The 26,760-nt window shown below is 36.2% G+C and overlaps 1 protein-coding gene across 2 annotated transcripts in view; it reads right to left on the reverse strand.

Moving 5' to 3' along the window:
- BBS7 (Bardet-Biedl syndrome 7) overlaps positions 1–21,224 on the reverse strand; it is a 46,514-nt gene extending 25,290 nt beyond the window's left edge. Inside the window, exons 1-8 of one of the 2 annotated variants that reach the window (XM_055385160.2) lie at positions 20,962–21,224; positions 18,658–18,723; positions 13,899–13,961; positions 12,212–12,387; positions 9,698–9,884; positions 5,762–5,834; positions 4,977–5,093; positions 3,233–3,363 (exon numbers count right to left, since the gene is read on the reverse strand). In XM_055385160.2, coding sequence (XP_055241135.1) covers positions 3,233–3,363; positions 4,977–5,093; positions 5,762–5,834; positions 9,698–9,884; positions 12,212–12,387; positions 13,899–13,961; positions 18,658–18,723; positions 20,962–20,997 — 849 coding nt within the window. In that variant the 5' untranslated portion in view covers positions 20,998–21,224. The remainder of the gene's footprint in view (positions 1–3,232; positions 3,364–4,976; positions 5,094–5,761; positions 5,835–9,697; positions 9,885–12,211; positions 12,388–13,898; positions 13,962–18,657; positions 18,724–20,961) is intronic. The other variant, XM_063705519.1, reaches the window with a different exon arrangement.
- Positions 21,225–26,760: the final 5,536 nt, after the last annotated feature.

The raw sequence follows: 26,760 nt of genomic DNA on the forward strand, positions 1-26,760 counted from the left end.
AGACTGAGGCAAGAGAATCACTTCGACCCTGAAGGCGGAGGTTGCAGTGAGCTGAGATCGTCCCACTGTACTCCAGTCTGGCGACAGAGCGAGACTCTGTCTAAAAAAAAAAAAAAAAAAAAAAAAAAATTTACATAAAGCAAAAAGCAAAATACCCCGTAAGTTTAGTCTATCATCTGAATTCCATACACCATCTCTTATGTGTATTCTCAAAATAGTTTTTTAGATAAAGAAAGAAGATGGTAACCTATATGGAATCTTTAGGAAATCTGCTATTGTGGAGAGAAACCAAGTTTTTTCAGATGACTCAGGGTTTATAATAACCATCTTTTAAGCAGTACTTTCCAAACTTGTCTGACAACCACTTAGGTAACTCAACTAGGAATCTGTATTTTTTTTTATTTCTTTCCTTCTTTTAAAATAATTGTAGGGAGCTGGTTTTTTGTTTTTGTTTGTTTTTTTTTAGACAGGACATTGATCTGTTGCCCAGGCTGGAATGCAGTGCATGATCATGGCTCACTGCAGCCTGGACCTCACAGGTTCAAGTGACCCTCCCACCTTGGCCTTCCAAGTAGCTGGGACTACAGGTGTACACCACCATGCCTAGCTAATTTTTAAAATTTTTTGCAGAGATGGGGTCTCCCTCTGTTGCCCAGGCTGGTGTTGAACTCCTGGGCTCAAGCAAACCTCCTGCCTTGGCCTCCCAAAGTGCTGGGATTACAGGTGTGAGCCACTGTGCCAGGTCAGAAACTGTGTTTTTAACAAACACTCTAGGTAAGCGGCTTTCAAGCTATTTGGAAAGCAAGCAATATAAATTTTATATTACAATCTGGTATACATTCACACAGAAACATATACAGCAAAGTATCTAACTTAAAAGATTTGTGTCATACTCTGATATGTTCTAATCTATTCTATTTTGTTTTTTAAAAACTGCACTGGCAACACACTAACTGGTTTTGACTAGCAGTTTGAAAAACTCTGGTAGGTAGTTCTTAGCAGGCAAGGCTGAGAACCTTTGTTTTAAAGGAGGGAGTGGAAGGAAGGGACACTAGCATTAAACCGGACAATCAACAAAATTCTAGTACTCTTCACCTACCCTATGGGGGCAAACCTCTGAGCTATCCTGCAAATTAGGCTATGATAGTTGTTCCTGAGGCTAATTACCTGAGAAATTCAAGTAACAAAGGTTTGATTATAATAAATCACATAAAGTTAGATTTACAGGTGGGGTCAAATGTCTGCATTTTTAACAAGTGTCCAGTTGTTGTGTATAATAAAGTCTTCAAAAAACTGTTTATTATTGATTTGACAGATTGATTAGATCTTCCTTTAATTTACTGAACACAAAACACTGGAAATCACCTGACTTGCAGAAGAATGTTTTACTTATCCAATAGAAACACGCACATTCTCACTTTCTGAGTGGTTTATCAGGGAACTATTAATTACAACTTTAAAGAGTATATTTAATGCAATATACTTGGAAAACATCACAAAAAATTTTTAAAAATTGTTCATTTCCTTTTTTTAACTGTTCATTTCTATACACTTTTTTGCTAATAGAACATTTTAATGAAATTCATTTATCTGATGTACTTATATAAAAAAATCGGGGCTACTCTGCACACTGCCTATGGGGTAGCCCTGTTCTGCAAGGAGCAGGAAAAAAAAAAAAGAAAAGAAAAAAGGAAGGAAGGAGGGAAGGAGGGAAGGGAGGGAGGGAGGGGAAAAGAAAGGGAAGAAAGGGAGAAAGGAAGAAAGAAAGAAAGAAATGATCCTATAACCACAAAATCAGAGATCCTGGGCAATATAGTATGGATAAGTTTTATGTAAGAAAACATGGAACTAAACTTACAAAAAAAAAGACCTTGGTCCTTCCTCAAAATATTGGCAAATGAATATACAAGTTTAAGTTAAAATGCAATGTTTAAAGCATACATGTTTTCTCTTTTTATGATTCACCCCTTAACTACCTTTTTTGATTAATCAACCATCTACCAGTCCAGACTGTGTCAGACAGTACGTCTTCTCCTGATTAGAAAAGCAACATAGAAAGTGACGATGTGAATCCAAGATGAGGCAGAGTATTCCCAACCTAAGCATAACCTGAAAGCAGGACCTCTGTCATTAGACAGAAGAAATAGGAAGAGGATAGGATTTCTTAGTGCCAGACCTGGCGGAACAGGTAAATGCTATGACATTTCTGGGGTTTGGAATAAAAGTCAAAGAGGAGACTTGGGGTCTGAATAGGAAAGTTTCTCAAAGGGCTGATGAGAAGAAGCAGGAGATCATCAACAATGGATTATTATTTCTAAGCCTAAACTATTACCTGCATCATTAGCAGGATGACTTTTTATACCAAAACAAGATGAACAAATTTGAAACCAATCTATGAAATAACCTCAACTGTGTAACATTTTTATCCCTATATTTTCTAAATGATATACTTTACCTGTGCTTCAAACCACTTGTATTTTCTGAACTGCAGATAAGTTAGGATTGGGAGGTACCACTAGTAGATAAATTAGACCAAAAATTAGACTCAGTTGACACTGAGTTGTGAACTCTTTTTTTTCTTTAAGTTTAATAGCCTCAGTGTGTCCTATATGAGGCAGGATAGGGAAGCCCTGGATTGGTGAACACTAGTTCATGAAAATTAAAGATTCAATTTATGCCAGAATGCTTCTCTATGTAACTTTATAGCTTGGCATAAATGAGTTTAATTACATTTAAAATTTGTGAACTAAAATTACTTTTACCTAGTATTTCTTCTTATACAGGCAGCCCTTGAGTGGGTAGGAGTGAAACTGCTACTTTTTTCATTTTGCTTAAGGTTATTTCTGATACTGTCCTAACAATATGAAGTTTATTCCTAAAATCTTATTATTTTAAAACAACAGACTTACTTATATTAACCAAACATATAAATATTACTCCCATAAAGTGTCATTATATGTTATAAACTAAGGCAAAATATTTAATACTTTAGAGACTTATAATAATATTTTAAAGTACAATGAAAAAGTAATTTATTATCCTGCTTAAAGGCAAGAGTCTATTATTCAAACACAAGAGAAGTCTAGAGAAGATTCTGATAACATCAAAATAGCAATATTTTAAACCAAACACAAGATTTTAATATATTTTCACTTAATAAAATTCAAACCATCTGTCATCTCTATAATACTTTGACAAATAATAAGCATATAGTCTTTTTTAATGAACTTACCTGATCAAATCGTAGAACAGGTTCATTTGCATTATCAAAACTATACACTTCCACCATTCCGTCATCTCTCCCAACAAGTAAATCTTTAACCCCATCACCCACAATGTCAAAGCTGTCAATACACAAAATACCTTTAAAAAGAGATATGTGATAAGTTATTAAGAAGACTAATAGTTATGGTCAAGTATATGCCAAGTAAGAATGAAAAAAACACACATACTGACTCAGAATGGTGAGCAAAAAAACTTTGAGCTAAATCAAGTGCTCTTCTCTTGCCCATCCACATTCACCTATTTCCAGGTCTTTAAATATAATCTGTGTGAGAATGGCCCCTACATTTATATCTCCCTCCAGCTCTGGCCAAAGCTCCAGACTTATATATTCAATTTGGTATCTTCTCACAGACACCCGCATCTTAAACTTTCCATACCCCAAACAAAACTCTTTATTCCCCTCTTTACCATACCCCCTCAATACTGCTCCTCCCTCTGTCTTCCCCCATCTCCATAAATTATTCTACCTAGCTGCTCAGACAAAAATTCTGGGCCACATCTCTGATTTCTTTCTTTTTCTCACCACCCCTCATATCAAAACTGCTAGCAAATTACATCTTCTCTACCTCCACAATATATACTGAAATTGTCTACGTTTCCAGCTACTGATAGCCTAGACTAAGCTAGCCTAGACTAGAATAAATTATAATAACTCTTCTAACTGGTCTCCATGCTTCCAGTTTTGACCTGCTGCCCCCCGCCCCCTCCAATCCATTCTCCAGTGTCCTTTGTTTTGTTTAGGCTTAGTAAATTAAATGTCACACTCCCACTGACAATTTCCTAATGACTTCCTACAGCACCTAGATTAAAATTCAAACTGTTTTCCAAGGCTTACACAATTTGGCTCTACTCTACCTCTCTGACTCCATCTCCTGCCATGTTAACGCATTTAGCCAAACTGACTGAGCTTCCTACTGTTCCTCAAATGAATCAAATCTACCTCTACCTCAAATCTTTCACGCTTACTTTTCCCTCTTCCTGAAACATTTTTTTCCCCAAATCTTCATATTGCTAACTCTTTTTCTTATCAATCAGATCTCAGTTCAAATTTCACCTCTTCTAAGAGGCTATCTTTGACTACCTGGTCTAAAAGTGACCCTCCTTCTACCATCACTCTCTAATACACAGCCCTGTTTTATTTTCTTCAGGTGACTAGGTAAAGCTGTCTTATGTATTTATTTGTTTTTACTCTGTCTCTCCTAATAAGTGTTTGTTGAAGGAATAAATGAATATATGAACATCCTGAACATATACATAGGCATCTCACTATCTATCAAATCAGTTATAAATTCTCCTTAGAAAGGTATAAATTCCTTAGAAAACAGGAATATTCTCTGACCCACTGCACTTCTTCTTTGCCTCATAACAAAGACTCCCAGATTCCAATTAATTCTGTACCTCAAACTAAATTACCTCAGACAATTAAAATCCAATTAAAATTGGATTTTAGCATAAAATGATATTAGCTTATAAAAACGTATCAATACCAAATTACTATCAGCATTTCTTACTTTTAAAAAATTATGCCAATAGTATAATAGACCTGACAAATGAACAAATAGTAGATAAATCAAGGTGTGAATTGCTAAGTCTGCTATGTAGTATAAATAGATAAAATAGAATAAATTATATAATTTAAGATACTTAATAATCATTGACACCTCAGAATCTGAACTACATGAAAAGCATACCTCCTCTCTTTTTCTCATTTTGAATTTCCCACTTGCGTACTGGTTTGGATGTAGTAATCTGTATAAGCGCAAGTTTTCCGTCTGATGTCCCAAACAAAAGGTCTTCTCCAGAGTCACCTAGTTATAATTAAAGTCAACATATTATATTTATCCTACACTTAGTAATCTCTTTAAAATTAAAATGTTGTTATGTAAAAATATCATTTTAAAAAGTACTATAAAAAGATATAAAACTTAATTTTTGAGAATGGTTATATATTCACACAATTTTATAGCTATAAGAGATAAGACATTTCCCCATTATATAATTTTAAGATGAAGAAACTAGGTTGGGTGCCGTGACTCATGCCTGTAATCCCAGCACTTTGGGAGGCTGAGGTGAGAGGATCCCTTGAGCCCAGGAGTTCCAGACTAACCTGGGCAACATGGCGAAACGCTGTCTCTATAAAAAATACCAAAAAGCTAGCCGGGCATGGTGGTGTGTGCCTGTAGTACTAGGGAGGCTGAGGTGGGAGGATCCCTTGAGCCTGGGAGGTCGAGGCCGTGGTGAGCTGAGATTGTACCACTGCACGCCAGCCTGGGAGACAGAGTGAGACCCTGCCCCCCAGCCCCCCAAAAAAGAAAAAAACGGAGAATTAAAAGTTCAATAACTCGTGCTGTTAGTTACTGGCAAGTTACCAGAAAGACAACAGTCTCAATTCTAGTTTATGTCCTTTCTACAATTTCCCATTTTCACTTACTATTAAAACACATAGTTGATTTGTGAAAAATAAAATCTTGATTACCGCCATTTCCATTGTGTAGTGCTAAGACAGTAGGGGGTCCAGGAACTTCAACTGCATACATCACATCAGATCCCTGAAGGAGAAGTATTTAAAAACTGAAACAGAATACAAACTGAAAATAATAGAGGCATTCATGAATAACATCAATATTCAAATACAGTACTCTTAGTAACACCTAGAATAAAATTGCTTTAAAAATTAGGTTATGAATACAACTTGCATTTGTTAGCAATTTTGCATATATCAACTGATTTGAAAACAACATATATATACATATATACGTATACATATATACATACATACGTATACATATATACATACATACGTATACATATATACATATATACATATACATATATACGTATATACACATACATATATACGTATATACACATATGTACACATGTGTGTGTATATATACATATATGTGTACATGTACGTATACATATATGTGTACATGTACGTATACATATATGTGTACATGTACGTATACATATATGTGTACATGTACGTATACATATATGTGTACATGTACGTATACATATATGTGTACATGTACGTATACATATATGTGTACATGTACGTATACATATATGTGTACATGTACGTATACATATATGTGTACATGTACGTATACATATATGTGTACATGTACGTATACATATATGTGTACATGTACGTATACATATATGTGTACATGTACGTATACATATATGTGTACATGTACGTATACATATATGTGTACATGTACGTATACATATATGTGTACATGTACGTATACATATATGTGTACATGTACGTATACATATATGTGTACATGTACGTATACATATATGTGTACATGTACGTATACATATATGTGTATATGTACGTATGTATATATGTGCACATGTACATGTATATATATAAAATGTAAAGACCAAGAAGAAAACATTTAAAATATTCTCTACCTTTAATACATTTTAAACACATTGTTTGCCTGAAAACTTGACACTGGCAGATTTTCCTATCAAGTCTCTAGGAACAAATTATTCCCTCTGTCCTCTCTAGGTTAACTGGAAGTCTTTAACTTGGAATACATCCAAATATTTTAACAGACACAAAGTTACTTCCTAAGGAAAATTTTGGCCTTGCCTTTGGGTATTCCCAAAATCTGCTTCAGTCAGAGGCTGAATGACCTGCTACTTAGATAAAAAAACAAGTTAGGTCCTTATATATTTATCAGTTTTTCAATTTTGCTACTTGTAATGTTTGTCATTTTGGGCACAGTATTTGTGATGCTGTTAAAGAATGAGTTAGAAGTACTTATACTCACATGGAAAAAATATCCATGATCTATAATTCAATGAAAACAAAATTTGCAAAATGGGCCGGGTGTGGTGGCTTATGCCTGTAATCCCAGCACTTCCGGAGGCCAAGACGGGTGGATCATCAGGTCAGGAGTTCAAGACCAGCCTGACCAACATGGTGAAACCGTCTCTACTAAAAATACAAAATTAGCCAGGTGTGGTGGTGCACGCCTGTAATCTCAGCTACTCAGGAGGCTAAAGGAGGAGAATTGCTTGAACCCGGGAAGCAGAGGTTGCAGTGAGCCGAGATTGCACCACTACTCCAGCCTGGGCGACAGAGCAAGACTCCATCTCAAAAAAAAAAGAAAACACAATTTGCAAAATTATAGTTAATATGGTATGACATTTTTAATTTTTTTTTTTTTTTGAGATGGAATCTTGCTCTGTTGCCCAGGCTGAAATGCAATGCTGTGATCTCAGCTCGCTGCAACCTCCACCTTCCGGGTTTAAGTGATTCTCCTGTCTCAGCTGCCCGAGTAGCTGGATTACAGGTGCAGGCTACCATGCCTGGCTAAGTTTTGTATTTTTAGTAGAGACAAAGTTTCACCATGTTGGCCAGGCTGGTCTTGAACTCCTGACCTCAGGTGATCCATCTGCCTCAGCCTCCCACAGTGCTGGGATTACAGGCATGACCCACCACACCAGGACTAAAAAAAGTTTAATGTTTATTTAGAAAATGTAAGAAAGCCATATGCTTTATCTTTTTTTTTTTTGAGCCAGGATCTGACTCTGTCATCCAGGCTGGAGTGCAGTGCAGTGGTGTGATCATAGCTTACCGCAGCCTCGACCTTCTGGGCTCAAATGATGTTCCCACCTCAGCTTCCTGAGTAGCTGGGACTACTGGCATGCACCACCATGCCCAGCTAAATTTTTTTTAAGAGATGGGGTCTTGCTATGTTGCCCAGGCTGGTCTTGAATTCCTGGAATCAAGTGATCCTCCAACCTCGGCCTCCCAAAGTGCTGGGGTAATAGGCCTGAGCCGCTGTGCCCAGCCTGTTTTATCTCTTATTTAAAATATCATATTAAAATTTACAGATATCTACATGTAACTATATAAACACAAAAGAATATACACAAAACTGTTAAAAAGAGGCAACCTCTGGAGTAATGGATTATTCACAGAGATAGATGGGGAGTGAGAAAAAAGCATGCAGTGCAGAGGGAAAGACTTCAACTTTATTTTCTACAGATCTTTAGTAATTATTTTAAAAATAATAAGCATATGGATCTCTTGTCAAAGCAGAATCCTAGAATTCAGTCAATTTCTAATTGAATGCTAAACAGCTCCTGTTAAAAGCCTTGTTCAAAACAATTCATATTTAAAAGCATAGGCTACGGGGGAAATTAATCATTCATAACTCTAAAATGAACCTTTTTTCTTTTTTTTTTTCTTTTCTTTTCTTTTCTTTTCTTTTTGAGATGGAGTCTCCCTCTGTTGCCCAGGCTGGAGTGCAGTGATGCAATTTCAGCTCACTGCAACCTCCGCCTCCTGGGTTCGAGTAATTCTTGTGCTTCAGCCTCCTGAGTAACTGGGATTACAGGTGTGTGCTACTGCACCCAGCTAATTTTGTATTTTTAGTAGAGACAGGGTTTCACGATGTTGGCCAGGCTGGTCTCAAACTCCTGGCCTCAAATGATCTTCCCATCTCAGCCTCCAAAAGTGCTGGAATTACAGGTGTGAGCCACCATGCCTGGCCTAAAATGAACCTTTAACATTACTTTGTCCCTGGGGGGTAAAAACCTCATAGACTCACTGGATTTTTCCTCTTACAAAAGGGCTGATGCCAAGAAATGGCCATCTGACTATGGAATTCCAAAGAGTGAGATAGCCTGTGGTGGCATGGACTTCACAGCTCAACTTTTTCATCAACTGCACCAACTATATCAGCCTGTTTCTGATCCAGTTCATCTAACTGTTACATGCTATTTACCTTTAAACATTATTTTAAGCATCCTATAGAGTGTGTGTGTGTGTGTGTGCGTGCATATATTTTATTGAAAGTCACTCTCAAGAAGATATAGTGGTAACTATTATTACTCATAACAATGACCTGAAGCAGTTGTTTTAGCCAATCGTGGTTTTTACCAGAAATATAAGGACATCAAAATGAATTTTCCCTCTATCACTCATTTACTTATCCAACATATATTTACTGAGTGCTTATTCCATATACTTCCATAAACACTGTATAAACTCAAGTTATATAACATCCTCCCTCCAACCCAATTTCTTCCTTTAATTTGATTTTTTGGGGAAGATAAAGGTGATGGAAGAAGAAAACAAAACAAAAAGGCAGGTAAAGGTTCTCTGTAGTCAAAGTACTCCATTCTGATAATAGCTCAGAAATTGTGTATAGTGAGGCAAAAAATATCCTTTTTCTTCCAAATATGCTTCTCTAAAAACTTACAAAAGAACACATTTGACTCAAGTTAAAAAAATTAATATGTCAAATTATTTAAAAATTGTTTCCACATGTTTATAAAAGCCCTTAAAACAGTAACCACTAATTTATCTCAAGTACATAATGTTCATTGATATTCTTTCACATAAATTATAAAAAATTAGAAAAATACAAATAACAGCAACCTGTAAAACTCTGAGCACTCTGTCCTGGCAGGCCAATACAGGTGTGATACGAGATAATCTTTCCACTGGAAGGCAGATCACATCATTGATTTTATCCCCAGAAAGGTAATAATGTTGGTCTTTGCAGTCACAATAATGGTTATAGATGTAACTTGCACTGAGAAAGAGGTCTGAGCCAGATATGTGCCTGAGAACATTAAAATAGTAATTTTTAAAAATAAGCACAGGTACTGAATTTTTTTCAGAGATAAAAACAGAAAAATGTATACAGTTTACTAACATTTTATTATAGACTTAGAGAACACAGTTTTTAAAACTTTCTCCTAGTTAATTCCTAGTCTTTTTGGTATAACACTGTTTTTGATTTTGAAAGCTGAAAATGAGGATGTTAAGGCCTCGGGCTTCTCAATAAAAACTGAGCTCAGAAAAATGGAAAACAAAGACAAGATAATGATAATTTAACTGTCTATATCCAAAGACAATTAATACATCAAAAAATGACTTCTTTGTGTACTATGTGCCAAGCACTATCTTAAGTGATTTTTATGTATTAGATCAATTAATCATCATAACTCTATAAAATAAGGACCATTATTATTCCTTTTTACAGGTGAATAATAAAATGTAAAATAACTTGCCTAATGGCACCTAAGTATTAAGTAGTAGATTAGACTGCAACTCAGTTTTTTGCTCGAGTTAGCTTTCTTACTACCACACTAAATTGCCTGAAAAAGTCTATTTTAAGTGATTCTACCTCAAACTAAATGATAAACAGCAGAAAAAAAAAAGATTTCATTAGAACTTTATCTTGAAAAAAGAAACGAAAACAAGTTTATTTCATATTACACTTAACAAAATTTAGTCAATAGTCATAACTATATTCTAATTCTTAGACTGAACTGAGTTTTCACTTGGGTGAGCTAAAATGTCTTGACAAAAATTATATTTAAGTGTGATACATTTTTCACTTCTAGGTTGTTATTACCATATTTAACATAAAGAGGGTAATTTTATTTGAATGTTTCATGTATTCCTCTACCTCCAAGTTCTATTTAAAAATTTTATATTAAAATTATTCTCTGAAGAGCTTATCCTATAATAATCCTCCCTGATTTTCTCTTCTTCAGTTATTAAGTGGCCTCACTTTGTGGCTCTGCATATGATTGAATAGTCCTCTTACTATTTTTATCAATTTCATGAAATTCTCTATGTTTTTCAAAATTTTAAATTCCATTTTGAAACCAATCTGTATTATATTTGCATTATATTGGCCAAAGTACTATTTAGCAATCTCTATTGTTGACATGAGTGGGGATACATGGCAACATTAAGCAGGAAAGGATATGTGGTGACTAATGTTAAGTGGTCAGTTTCCTTACTGAATATCTTCAAGTTATAACTTTTGTTTTCCTATAAAACCTTACAAATGTGGGGATTCAGACAATCAATTTTCAAAAACTGAGTAAAGAACTTTTCTATCCCATCTTTGCCACTCTAGTAAAAACATTTAAGAAACCACTTAAAGAGACTATTACTGAGAAACTCTCTATCTTTCTCACACTACTATCCATATGACTGTCCGAATGTAGAGTTATGCTATTAACACATTACTTTCAGTATTTCACAATTATCATTGGCCATGTCTATATACAAGTGTATTTCAAAAGTGTTACTATTCTTGTTAAACCATTTGAAATTACATATTTCCACTTATCATGGTTTAATTTTAATCAAATTTCACCAAGCCAATGTTTTACATCCCAAACATCAGGAGATGTGCTGTGCATTATACAAAACTTTGGGCTGAATCAGTTGTTTCTAGCCTAAGAGTCTGGCTGATTATATAACTTGGCTGCACTAGATTCAAAGGAAGAACTTAAAAAATAAAAATAAAACCTACTCCTGGTTATTTTGATTCGGCAGGTATGAGGTAGGACAAGGAATTGTTTAAGTGGCCCAAGGGATTCTTCTAAGCAGCAAATTTAAGAAATAATGAATTAGATGAATTTTAAAGCCCTTTTCAGCTCCCTGTGATTCAAAAACTCAAATCTGAATTGCAAAATCTCACATATCAGGAAGCCATTTAGGGAGCTATATTTCACTTAGAGTCTTACCTGATATACCTGAAATTATACCCTATTGGTAATCACTAACTTTGACAGCCAGCCTTTTAACATAATGATGCTACCTGAAAACCAGAACTATCAAAAATAGCCAAGGAACATAAAGCTAAATATCTAGATTTATTTTCAATTTTTTTGATACCTTGATCATGAATCAAACTGAACCAAGTAGTCAAAAATGATTGTATAAATACTATAAAGTTCTTTAAAAAAATTTCAATAACCAATTTAATATTGATTGTAGGTCAAATTTAGTTTCTGACTAATAAAATACCTTTAGTTAATTTTATTTTCCAGAAAACCTATTAAGATATGATACTTAGTTGCCTTACATCTATCCAAAATATTATAAATAAGTATGTAAAAATACAAAAGAGAACAATAGACATACATAGCTTTAATGCTTTCAGTGAGGTTTGTTTCAAAGGAGAGGAACTGTTTTCCTCTTTTTGTGAAGCCTCTAATCTCAGATGCTGCAGCAATAAAAATTTTCTCCTGAGGTGTGTTGATAACCCCTCCCAGTTCCAGCCTTGCAATCTTCGGCCCCGGTAAAGTCTTGAACACTGCCTGAAAATCATTCAGGAAAAAAGTACACAAATTACTTTATTGTGAGCATTTTTTCCTTTACAATAGAAAATGTTATGATGTTAAATTTGCAAAATATTATAGTTCCACTATATAGAAATAATTTTAGATAATAATCTATATACTTTAGCAGGTCTTCAGGTTTTTTGCTATACTTAACTTTTAAATATATATTCACACACATATTTGAATGATGTCATTGAAATCTAAATCCTTGTAATTCAAAGTACAGTTCACTAAGCAGCAATGTTAGCATCACTAAATTTATTTAAAATGCAGCAGATCAACTGAATGAGAATCTGTATTTTAACAAGATTCCCCAGCTGGTTCCTATGCCTATTGAAGTTTTAGAGGCATTGGATTAACAATACTCCTATGAACAGGGAAGTCCATTTGGCAAATTCTTTAATGAGGTCCAATGAACATGTTTTTACATCTTTCCTGGCTTCTTTACAATTTTTATAAATTTTAATAGTTAAAGGACTATAGAATTTACTGAAAATGTGAATGTATGACTTAATACCTATAATCATATATCTATTTAACTGAAAACAATATTCATTTCATTAATTTTTCTGTGGTTATTTTCCATTTTATTATTTGCACCAGCTTCTTCTCCTCCACTTCCTCCCCATGACTTTATATACAGAGAATAAGATATCTGGGAGAATATGAATAATGGAAACACTGAGTTTCTGGTAGTTTTTATTCTCTTCATCTTTCTGGAAATTCCATATAATATATAATGAATACTAGAATTCACATCTCAGACTCATCATTCTAAGTTTCTAATTATGATCTGTAAATATGATAATGTAATAGTAATAACTTCCTTGATTAGGTTAAATTAAGTGGAAAAGGTTGTGGGTTAGTTGCTTCCATGATTACATTATGCTACATAAGATTCTTTCTTAGCAGACTACAGAAATTTCCTGCTGGCTTTGATGAATTAGATTACCATGTTGTGAGAAGGACTGTGAGAGAACCACAGAGCAAGAAACTGCAGAGACCTCAAGGAATTGAGAGCAGCCCCTGGTTTACAGATGTTAATAAAGTGGGGACCTCAGTCCTATAATAGCAAGGAACTGAATTCCGCAAACAACCACATGAGCTTGGAATAAGACCCCACACTCTAGAAAGGAACACAGCTCAGCTGACATCTAAATTGCAGCTGTGTGAAACCTTGAGCACAAACTCCTGTGCTACAGAAACTGTTAGATAATAAATGTGTGTTGTGTTAAGGCCCTAAATTTGAGGTAATATATTACACAGCATAGAAAAGTAACCCACGACCACAGGATGCCAAAGGTGCCTTACAACTAGCTAGCAAATTACTTTTGTGCTACCCGCAGACTCATACCTCACATAACTACTTACCTCAGAACCCATTTTCCATTACCTGTATTTTAGGAAATTTTAAACCTAGTATTATTCAATAAATAGTGCATTCTCTTTTAGAAAACCATTTTTCCCCTTCACAAAGATATACTTACTGCTGCTTCTCCTTTCTTCATGCCAAAGCACATAACTACCCCATCATGATCTCCAATAACCACCTGTAATAGATGGAAGATAATCTAAAATTACTATTATTAATATTATGACCTAATAATTATATACAGGGAAAGCAAGATTCTTAATTTATAAATACTGACTTAATAGAGATCAGAAAATCTAGGAAAGACATCCCCACAAAAAATAATCCTCGAAAGAACAAGAGCCAAAAGAGGATATGGAGAGTCATTAGAAAAGTAATTGGCCATAGATTTTGTTCCTATAATGTTAATAGGACAACACGATATATTTTGTTTTGCTTTTTTTCAACTTTTATTGTCGGTTCTGGGAGTCCACATGCAGGTTGTTACGAAGGTATACTGCCGGACAACAGTTATGGACAGAAATGCCTACAAAGTAATTTTTTTTTCATAACTGGAGCATAAGAACATTTTAAGATTAACTTTTAAAACAGATTATCAAATAAAGTTGTGACTGACATATTTAACAATTTTAAACACCTTTTTTAAAAGAAAAATTTTAATGTATGAAAATGTACACAAAATATTATAATGAATTATCATGTGCCTATCACCTAGTTTCAACAATTACCAACATGTAGACAACGAATTATTTTGAAATAAATATAGAGGGACATTTTAACACTTCTTCCTCAAAAGTAGATATCAAACAACCTTAGACCAGTTCCAGTACATGGCCTGCTGGGTACCAGGCCACACAGCAGGAGGTGAGCAGCGGGAAAGTGATCATTTACAGACTGAGCTCCACCTCCCGTCAGATCAGCAGCGTCATTAGATTCTCATAGAAGCACAAACCCTATTGTGAACTGCGCATGGTTGTATGCTCCTTATGAGAATCTAATTCCTGATGATCTGAGGTAGAACACAGTTTCATCCCAAAACAATCCCAGCCCCATTGGTGGAAAAACTGTCTTCCACGAAACTGGTTCCTGGTGCTAAAAAACTCTGGGAGCTCTGATTTAAGAAACTACTACTTATCAAGTTTAGGCATAGTATCAAACAGAAAGAGTCACAGTCATCTGAAAAAGCTATTTAAATACCCCTCCTTATTTCCAGCTATGTATCTGTGTAAGCTGGATTTTCTTCAAATATTTCAGCCAAAACAACATAGCACAGCAGATTGAATGCAGTAAACAAATATGAAAATCTATGTGTGTATGCTTATGCCAGACATTAAACAAGTTGCAAAAAGTATAACATAATGACCCTATACTCACTAAATTCTTTTTTGTTTTGAAAAATAGTTATTTTTCATAAAGACATGTTATGTAAACATGTAATAGTTAATTTTTTAAAAATAAAATAGTTTAAGCATTTCTTAGTTTTCATTTTAATATAGTAAGTATTGATACATACAACTTACATAAACAAATGTTCTTTGGGACCCTCAATCATTTAATTGTGTAAAGGGGTGCTGAGACAAAAAATTTTGAGAAGTGCTAATCTAGTAAACTTAATACAATAAATGACAATCAGAAATCTGTTGGTTTATCTTTTTTATTTTATTCATTTATTTTTAAATTGACAACAATTGTACATATTCGTGGGGTACACAGCAATGTTTCAATACATATAACATATACTGATCACACTGGGATAATTAGCATATCCATCATCTAAAATACTGATCATTTCTCTGGGTTAGAATCAGTCAATACCTTCTTTTTAGCTATTTGAAACTATATATTGTTAACTATAGTCATCCTATAGTGGTATAGACTACTTGAGTTTTTTCTTCCTATCTAGCTATAATTTTATATCCTTTAATAAATATCTCCCTATCCCTCCCTTCCCTCTACCCTTTGCAGCCTCTAGTATTCTGTCCTATTTTTTACTTTAACGTGACCAACTTTTTTTAGCTTCCACATATTAATGAGAACATGTGGTGTTCAACTTTCTGTTCCTGGCTTATTTCACTAAACAAAATGTCCTTCAGTTCCATCCATGTTACTGCAAATGATAGGATTTCATTCTTCTCTCTTTTTTTTTTTTTTTGAGACAGAGTTTTGCCCTTGTCGGCCAGGCTGGAGTGCAAAGGTGCCATCTCAGCTCACTGCAACCTCTGCCTCCTGGGTTCAAGCGATTCTCCCATGTCAGCCCCCCAAGTAGCTGGAATTACAGATGCCTGCCATCGTGCCTGGCTAATTTTTGTATTTTTAGTACAGATGGGGTTTCACCATGTTGGCCAGGCTGGTCTCCAACTGCTGACCTCAGGTGATCCGCCCGCCTCAGCCTCCCAAAGTGCTGGGATTACAGGTGTGAGTCACCATGCCTGGCCAGGATTTCATTATTTTTTATTGCTGAATAGTATTCCATTGTGTATATATACCACATTTTTTTATACATTCATCTGTTGTTAAACACCCAGGCTGATTCCATATCTTGGCTATTGTGAACAGTGCTGCCATAAAACATGAGGGTGCAGTTGTCTCTTTGATATAATGATTTCCTTTCCTTAGGGTAAATTCCCAGTAGTGGGGTTGCTAAATCATATGGTAGCCCTATTTGTAGTTTTTGAAAAATCCTACATACTGTTCACTATAGTGGATGTACTATCCCACCAACAGCACAGAAGAGTTTCCTTTCTCCACATTCTTGCCAGTATTTGTTGTTTTTTGGTTTTTTGTTTTCTTGTCTTTTTGATAACAGCCATTCTAATTGGGGTAAGATGATACTTCATTGTGGTTTGATTTGCCATTTTCCTGATGATTAATGATGTTAAGTATTTTTTCATGTTTTTTTGGTCATTTGTATGTATTCTTTTGAGAAATGTTTAGACCATTTGCCCACTTTTTAATCAGATTGCTTGTTTGTTTGCTATTGATATGTTTGAGTTCCTTGTATATTCTGGATATTAATTCCTTGTTGGATGAGTAGTTTGCAAATATTTTAAATCCCATTCTATAGATTGTCTTTTCACTCTTGTTGATTGTTTCCTTTCCTGTGTAGAAGCTTTTTGGTTTGATATGATCCCATTTGTTTATTTTTGCTTTTGTTATTTGTGTTTTTGAGGTCTTATTCACTAACTATTTTCCCAGACCAATGTCCTAAAGCATTAACATTTAGGTCTTTTTTTGTTTTTTGTTTTGTTTTGTTTTGTTTTCTTGAGATGGAGTCTTCCTCTCCTGAGTAGCTGGGATTACAGGTGCCTGCCACAATGACAAGCTAATTTTTTTGTATTTCTAGTAGAGATAGGGTTTCACCATGTTGGCCAGGCTAGTCTTGAACTCCTGACCTCAAGTGATCCACTCGCCTTGGCCTCCCAAACTGCAGAGATTACAAGTGTGAGCCACCACACCTGGCCACATTTAGGTCTTTGATCCATTTTGTGTTCATTTTTATATGGGGTGAGAGGTGGGAGTCTTGGTTTCATCCTTCTGCATATGAATATTCAGTTTTCCCAGCACCATTTATTGAAGAGGCTGTCTTTCCCCAGGGGCTGTTCTTGGCTCTTTTGTCAAAAATCAGTTGGTTGTAGATACGTGGATTAATTTCTGAGTTCTCTATTCCGTTTTATGTTCTCTGTGTCTCTGTGTTTTTATGCCAGTATTATGCTGTTTTGGTTACTACAGCTTTGTAGTATATTTTGAGATCTGGTAGTGTAATGCCCCAGCTTTGTTCCTTTTACTCAGGATTGTTTTGGCTATTTGGGGTCTTTGTGGTTCCATACAAATTTTAAGATTTTTTTTCTCTTTCTGTGAAAAATGACATTGGTATTTCGATAGAGATTGCATTGAATCTGTAGATTGCTTTGGGTTGTATTGTTATTTTAACAAAATTAATTCTTCCAATCCATGAACATGGGATGTTTTTCCATTTGTTGGTATCCTCTTTAATTTCTTTCATCAGTGTTTTACAGTTTTTTTTATAGAGGTCTTTCATTTCCTTGGTTAATTTATTCCTAAATATTTTATCTTTTATCTATTATAATTGGGATTGTGTTCTTGATTTCTTTTTCAGCTAGTTTGTTGTGTATAGAAACATTACTAATTTCAGTATATTAATTTTGTATCCTGCAACTTTACTGAATTCATTTGCCAGTTCTAAGAGTTTTTTGGTAGAGTCTTTAGGTTTTTCTATATATAGGATCATGTCATCGGCAAACAGAGATAATTTGACTCTCCTTTCCAATCTGGATGCACTTTATTTCTTTTTCTTGTATAATTGCTCTGGCTAGGACTTCTAGTACTATGTGTAATTGTTGATTCATCTTGCTAAAATGTTTATATATCAGGATAAAGTATTTTTTGCAGCTATTAAAATATTTGGCTAGTCTACTAAGAAACTATAATTGTTTTGTGGAAATCATAGGATCAACATTTCTTTAAACATAATCAATATTGTTAGTTAAGTACAGTTTAACATCAAAATATTTAATGACTTTAAAATATGAGAAAGTTTAAAGAGAACATTTTCTTGATATCTTATTCTGCTTTATATTTCTTTTTTCATATACACATCTGATACACAGAAAAATGGAGTATGGTTTTTAAGTTTGCCTACACTATTTACTAATGGTATATAATAATTTTAATGTCCAAGAAAATTATTGTCTATTAATGTCCCTTGGTATTCCAATTTCTGCTCAAATTAAAAAATTCATTTCCATTTTAACATTAGCATTTTTAAGAGAATAACTTAATAATAAAGAAGGAAATAGGAGCCTCTCCTCTGTCACTGCTAGGGAATAGTGGAGAAATCAGAATCTATACAGTACCTTTTGTGTAGCTCTGTGTCTTGAGGCAGGAATTAGCTTCATAGTCTTCTGAGATGTTACTCCCACCTAAAGAAAAACAGCAGATGCCTAGTGAATTTAATTTGAAGTTACTACAGAGATTAAAATAACTTAAGTTATAGTGAACCTTTCTGTTAAACTGAAATTAGTGATATAACTATTATCAGTAATTAATTTATTTTCTAATGAGATATGTCATATTAGTCAGAATACATACAGGAAACAACCAAAATAGTAAAATTTATCCTATAAAGTTGTCAAGCCAAAAATAGTTGTGTAAGATGACTGGCAAGATGCTTTACTAAAAAGTATCTCTAGAAGCCTTCTTTTCCAACTGCATACAGTTGTTCAGCACAGTGATTCAAGAACTTTGAAAATAGATTATAGTTATTAAAAATGCAATGGAAGACCACATGCAGTGGCTCATGCCTGTAATCTCAGCACTTTGGGAGGCTGAAGTGGGAGGATCACTTGAGCCCAGGTGTTCAACACCATCTAGGCAACACAGGGAGACTCTGTCTCTACAACACAGGGAGACTCTGTCTCTACAAAAAATAAAAAATTAGCTAGGCATGGTGGTGCATGCCTGCAGGCCCAACTACTTGCAAGGCTGAGGCAGGAGGATAACTTGAGTCCAGGAATTTGAGGCTGTGGTGAGTCATGATCATGCCACTGTACTCCAGACTGGCTGCGTGACAGAACAAGACCCTGTCTCAAAAAAAAAAGAAGATTTCTGCTAAAATACCAAATATGATAATGGCCATAACATCCAATCTAACAGGTGAAGATTATTTTACAAAAAAATACAGAGGATGAAAGCAGCAGGGAACTGTCACTGCTGGTGTATAGTTAGGAGAAGAGGATGGGACCAATGGGAGAGGAATTGGTGAAAACAACACATCATGATAAAACGTTCATATAGTATAAATGACTTTATTCTGCATTCCAGAAAATTGTATTAAAGTCATCTGCTTAGATTTGTATTTCTGAAACATCAATCTAGCAAGTGATGTGAAGGATGGCTTGGAGGGAGATGAAGCTGGAGTTCAGGAGCCCAATTTGGAGGTTATTTCAATTATTCAAGCAAGAGAAGATGAGAACCCAAATGAGGGTAATAGAGATGGAAGATATGGGACAGATTCAAGAGATATTTGGGATTTAAAAGCAGCAAGATGTGGTGACCAGTTGGATATGGAAGTACATAGCATAAACCCCTAGAAAATTGACTGGGCAAACATTTGTACCATTAGCTAAAATGAGATGGCCTAAAAATATGATGAGGAATTGGGGTAGAGAGAATTTTAGGTCTGAAAGAAATTCTGAAAGGCAGTGTAGTGTAACAAAAAGACACCAGTTCTGGAGTCCGAGACTTTGATTCAAATAGCAACTCCCTAATTTTTAGCTATTAAGCAAATTACTTGCCTTCTCTAACCCCTTAGATCCTCATTTATAATATTGTCTACTTTGCAAATTCTTATGAGGATTAAATATGTTGGTAGGTATGCTAAATTCTTAGAATAAGCTAGATGCACATTAAACTGTTGTCATTGCTTTTTTTCCCCCTTTCGAGACAGTCTCGCTCTGTCGCCCCAGCTGGAGTGCAGTGGCATGATGTCAGCTCACTGCAGTCTCCGCCTCCCGAGTTCAAGCGATTCTCCTGCCTTAACCTCCCGAGTACCTGGGATTACAGGCGCCCGCCACCACACCGGGCTAATTTTTGTACTTTTTGTAGAGACGAGGTTTAACCATGTAGGCTAGGCTGGTCTCGAACTGCTGACCTTAGGTGATCCGCCCGCCTCGGCCTCCCAAAGTGCTGGGATAACAGGCGTGAGCCACTGCCCCCGGCCCGGTTTTCATTGCTTCTACTATGATCTGCCTGGTGCGGTACAGCTCACAGTAAGAAACAAGTGCCTGGTGCTCCGCAAAAGGGTCCGGGTAGAGATGGAGATTGAGGATTAGAGGCCCTCAGGCAGCCACGGCTAGGGAGGAGGAGAAGGGCCCTGGGGGGAATCCGGGATGAGACAGTGTCACATTTTCAGAGCATCCTCAGGACCCGGCAGAAGCCAGTACCGTGGGGGCTTGCGCCGCTTTTCCCCGGTCCCTTCGGACCGTCACAGACGAAAGGGAGCTGCCCAAAGGCGGGGTGCTGAGAGGTCGGCACCCAGCCCGGCTCCTTCGCCTCCGCACCAGCTCCTGGCGACCCAGACTTTCGTCAGTGGAAGGAAGGAATCCTCTCCGGGTGCTGGGCTTGCCCAGCGCGGCGCCCGCCCCATCCCTTGGGTTTACCTGCAGATAATCCATTCGGTTTAAAATCAGATCCATGATTGACTACGCGGAGGGGCTAACCAGCGCCGGACAAGAACAGGAGGGACAGAGGCTTCGGGCCCGCAGGCCCCCGACCCAGTTAGAAGGCTGCCCGCGCCCCTCAAAAGCCAGCCCCAGCTACCGCGCCTAGGCCCTGGGCTGCACAGGCGGGGCGACAGGGCAGTGGCGTCCTGCGTGACGTCAGTACGCTGCTGCGAGGGGCTCCTGGACGAACATGAAGGCCCGCCCCTTTCCCGAAGCACCGCCCACTGACAGCGTGTTCCAATCAGAGGCGGAGAGGAACCAAAGAGGCGAGGTCCGGGAGACCCATACAGGGCGGTTTCCACAGAGACCCCAGACGCAGTCTTGGCTCCACCCTCACCGCGGCCCAGGGCTAATACTGGACTTCTTTCCTTATCGCTGTAGAAAAAACTAGTTAAGCCTGCTAGATTCTGACCGATTTCACTCTGACATTGGAAAGGGTCCCACAAAGAATTAGGTTCCACCGTTATAGGTGCTATCTTACAGCAGCGGTTCTCAGACTTTTGGCCTTAGGACTTATTTACAAAACTCTTAAAAACCGTTGAGGAGCACAAAGACCATTTGCTTTTTGTGGGTTTTCTCTCATTTTTAATGTTTTTTTATTTCAATAGTTTTGGGTGTACAGGCGGGTTTTAGTTACATGGATGAGCTCTTGAGTGGCGAATTCCGAGATTTTAGTGTACCCGTCACCCACCAGTGTACACTGTACCCAATATGTAGTATTTTATCCCTCACCCCGTTCCCAATCTCCTCCCTACCTGGAGTTCCCAGAATCCATTATATCACTCCGTATGTCTTTGCATCCTCATAACTGAACATGCAGTATTTGGTTTTCTATTCCTAAGTTACTTCACTTAGAATAATGGCCTCCAGCTCCATCCAAGTTGCTGCCAAAAGATATATCCCCCAAGCAGTGCAAAAGTGTTCCCTTTTCACCATGTCGACGCCAACATATATTTTCTAAATATTTTTTTTTTTTTTTTGAGACAGAGTCTTGCTCTTGTCCCCCAGGCTGGAGTGCAATGGCACTATCTCGGCTCACTGCAACCTCCGGCTCCCGGGTTCAAGTGATTCTCCTGCCTCAGCCTCCCGAGTAGCTGGGATTACAGGTGCCCACCACCACGCCTGGCTGATTTTTGTATTTTTAGTAGAAACAGGGTTTTGCCATGTTGGCCAGGCTGGTCTCGAACTCCTGACCTCGTGATCCGCCTGCCTCATGGCCATTATTGCAGGAGTAAGGTGGTATCTCACTGTGGTTTTAATTTGCATTTCCCTGGTGATTTAGTGATGTTGAGCATCTTTTCATGTTTGTTGGCTATTTGTATATCTTCTTTTGAAAAAATGTCCTTTGCCCACTTTTTGGTGGGATTGTTTTTTTCTAGCTGATTTGTTTGAGTTCCTTGTAGATTCTAGGTACAAGTCCTTTATCAGATGCACAGTTTGAAAATATTTTCTTTTACTCTATGGGCTGTTCACTGATTATTTCTTTTGCTGTGCAGAAGCTTTTTAGTTTATTTAGGTCCCATTTATTTATTTTTGTTTTTGTTGCATTTGGCTAATGTCCAAAAGAGTTTTTCCAATGTTATCTTCTAAAATTTTTGTGGTTTCGGGTCTTAGATTTAAGTCTTTGATTCATCTTGAGTTGATTTTTGTATAAGGTGAGAGATGGGAATCCAGTTTCATTCTTCTACCTGTGGCTAAACTAGTTTTCCCAGCACCATTTATTGAATAGGGCGCCCTTTTCCCAATTTATGTTTTTGTATGCTTTGTTGAAGATCAGTTGACTGTAAGTACTTGGCTTTATTTCTGGGTTCTCTATTCTGTTCCATTGGCCTATGCGTCTTTATTTATTTATTTATTTATTTATTTTTACCAGTACCATGCTGTTTTGGTAACTAGCCTTGCAGTATAATTTGAAGTGTGGTAACGTGATGCCTCCAGATTTGTTCTTTTTGCTTATTATTGCTTTGGCTATTCAGGCTGTCTTTTGGTTCCATATGAATTTTAGAATTTTTTTTTTTAGTTCTGTGAAAAGTAGTAATATTTTGATGGGAATTGCACTGAATCTGTAGATTGCTTTGGAAAGTATAAAGACCATTTGTTTATATGAGTTACCTATTGATTTTTACCATATTAGACATTAGAACTGAAAACAATTAGTGTTTTTTAAAAACCTATGACAAATATCTTCATGAAAAAAAATTTTCCAAAATAAAAAAATAAAATAACTGGTACTGTGCGCAAATCTATTTTCTGTCCATTTTAATAGTAGACAGGAGGAGCTTCAAATCTGCTACTGCATTCAACCTATTGTTATATGTTGTTTTTGTTCATGTATATGAAGAAAATTTGGTCCAAACTCAACAAGTAGTAGTTTTTTGAAAGGTTAGTTGCAATGTGAAATGTGACTTTGTTACACAACATCAAAAAATTCCATCTGTTAGTATCACCATGGATCTCATCAGTAAAGTCCCGACTATGGGAGATCTGTCAAACTTAGATGGTGAATACATATTTTCCAAAATTCAAATTTGTGCTTGAAAGTTTGAAATTTACACATTGGCAACAAATGTCGATTGTTTTCCTTGAACTGATAGGTTCCCTTCTTGAATTCACAAGAAAGTAAATGCCAAATATCTAAGTCTGAATAATCATAATTTGTGAGTAATTCCTTCAAATAAAAAGTGTCCCATGAAAAAAGCAGGAAGTTCAGCTAGCAGCTCAATCCCACAAGTGCTTTTCCTTGAGACAACTAATGTATTTCAGTATTCAGTAGAAGGATTTTATACATACTCCTTATGTCATCACGTAGAACATTTAAAAAGACATATTCAAGAGTTAAGATGTAATAAATGAGGGCTGAATCAGAAGAAAGAAAAAAGAAAAAAAGATAATATTAACAATGTTGCTGCTTCGTTAAGAACATTTTTATATGAAATGATTTTTGTTTCCTATCAGTGCATGTTATATAGAATATGGTGTCTACTAGTACAGTTTGGAGCCACTATTTTGATTTATGCTTAAGCACTAGCAGTATTAACCACCATTGTTTCGGTACCATCAGTGCAAATGTCGGCAGAGTGAAACGGTAAATCACAACTTAGTGTTATGAAAATAGTTTCAAAATTGCAGACAGCTGTGAAAAGGCCTCAGGAACCACCCCTGACTCTCAGGGCCCCACAGACTACTACTGACCCATAGTGACCCAGGATTTAAGAGCTGACATTCTTTGACTCACTTTCATCAGTCCTTCCTTAATGTGCATAGAGCTCTGCCTGGGGAAATACAGATAAGTTCAGATACAGCTACTTTTCTGATTCTTGTGGTTTTTCTTTTTCTTTTTTTTTTTTTTTTGTAGAGATGGAGTTTTGCCATGTTGCCCAGGCTGGTATTGAACTCCTGGGCTCGAGTGGTCCGCCCACCTCAGCCTCCCAAAGTTCTGGGATTACAGACATGAGCCACTGTGGTTTTCCAGGAAAGAGTTCACAAATAATTGTGAAACAAAAAGAATTAAATCCCTGAGAAGAGGTGCTTCTTAAGAAGAGAAGTTATTTACTGCAGCAATATCTGAAAAAGTTTTCCCTATGTTCTAGACAATTATTTCTCTGAGGCTAAAATAATTCCACATTAAAATACACAATACATGTAGATGAGTTAGCTGTTCAGCAATTTGGGGGAAATATATATCAATTTAGATTCAAGAAAAAAATACAAATAAATTTTAGAAGTCAACTGAAAAATAAAGCCATAGAAAAGATAGAAGAAAATAGAATTGTATAGCATTTTACAGGATTTTGGAGGTTGGAGGATATAGTATTAGTTTGCTAGGGCTGCCATAGCAAAGTACTACACACTGGGAGGCTTTTCAACAACAGAAATTTATTTTCTCACAGTCTTGGAGTCTAGAAGTCATAGATCAAGGTGTCAGCAGGGAATAAAACCAATCTTCAGAGGCCTCTCTTCTTGGCTTGTAGATCGCCATCTTCTCCCTGTGTCTTCACATGGTCCTCCCTCTATGTCTGTCTGTGTCTTATCTTGTCTTTTTATAAGCACACCAGTTATATTATCTCATTTTAAATTAATTACCTCTTTAAAGACCCTATCTCCAACTATAGTTATAGTCTGAGATACTGAAGGCGAGGACTTTAACATGAGTTTTGAGGGGACACAATTCAGCCCATAACAGAAGGAAACTGATCTCAAAAGGAATAGAAGAAACCACAAAGGAAAAAAGCAGATATGGTGTTACATGCCTGTAGTCTCAGCTATTTGAAGGCTGAGGCTCAAGATTGCTTGAGCCCAACAATCCAGCCTGGGCAAAATAGCAAGGCCCCATCTCTAAAAAACAAACAAAAAACTAACTTAAAAAAAATGAAAAGTAAAGATAAACATTTCAATATGTCACAACAATGTTTAAATGAAAACAAAAATATAGGAGAAAAGAGTTAATATCTTAAAAAATAGTTCATACAAATTAATAATGAAGAAATACTATGGTTCTAATAAATAGGTAAAAAAAAAACAACACCAAAAACAGACAATGCTGGCAGTGCTTACTTTCCATTTAGCAAGTGATGTCCACTGTTCAATTAATTGTGTAGAAGGAAAGTAAAAGTTTATTTTGAAGCTCAAATTTATTTTAAAACAGTGAAATGAGGCTATGATATAGCATCAAAACAATACAAAAAGTTTGCATAATATGATATTTGAAATTCTTTGATTTTGCATCTAAAAATGCAATTTATTATTTTTAAAGTACATACTATGTTTTGTTTCTAAATGATTAGTAAAGATTTCAACCTACTAATTTTAAGTATTCCTCAAATAATTAATTAGCAGGGTGAGGAATTTTTATTCACAATAAAGAAAATGTCAAGTTAAATTACCACTGTGTGTCCTCTTTTTAAAGATGTTTTAGGGTATCAGAGACATCTTGGTGGTTTTTATAAAACTCAACAGAAGATGACTGCCTCTCAGATGTGACAAAGACCACTTTAGAGACAAATTTGCAGAATTACCATGCACCTCAGTAATTTATAACCTTATGTTATGGTGCTAAAGCAACCATTATGAGTATAAGTTAAACAATTTATGGCTAAAAATAAAAGCAATTTAAACTGCATTAAAGTTAAAACCATCAACACGCTAGTGGTGGTCAGCTGAGTGACTGAGTCATGAGTAAAAACATTAGTTTCCCCTAACACATGGTATAAATTTAGAAATTCTCAAACTCTTTTTTAAACCGAACAAAGTTATAAACACCCATTTTAGATTTTTTTTTTTTTTTTTTTTTTTTTTTTTGCGGGGGGTGGTTCACTTTGTCACCCAGGCTGGAGTGTAGTAGCGTGAACCAGCCCACTGCAGCCTCAACTTCCTGGGCTCAAGTTATCCTCTCACCCCAGCCTCCTGAGTAGCTGGAACCACAGAACATGCCACCATGCCAGGCTAATTTTTTTTGTATTTTTTGTAGAGACAGTTTCACCATGTTGCCCTGCTGGTCTTGAACTCCTGAACTGAAGCCATCGACCTGCTTCAACGTCCCAAAGTGCTGCGATTACAGGTGTGCACCACTGTGCCCAGCCTGATTTTGGGAGGCTGAGGCAGGAGGATTGCTTGAGGCCGAAAGTTCAAGACTAGCCTGGACAACATAGTGAGACCCGCCTCTAAAAATGTATTTTAAAAACTTTATTTAAAAAATTTAAAAAGACACAAAGAAAGATTACCACCTTGGATGATGAC

The sequence above is a fragment of the Gorilla gorilla genome, chromosome 3 (genome assembly GCF_029281585.2).
Source record: "Gorilla gorilla gorilla isolate KB3781 chromosome 3, NHGRI_mGorGor1-v2.1_pri, whole genome shotgun sequence".
Lineage (NCBI taxonomy): Eukaryota > Metazoa > Chordata > Mammalia > Primates > Hominidae > Gorilla > Gorilla gorilla.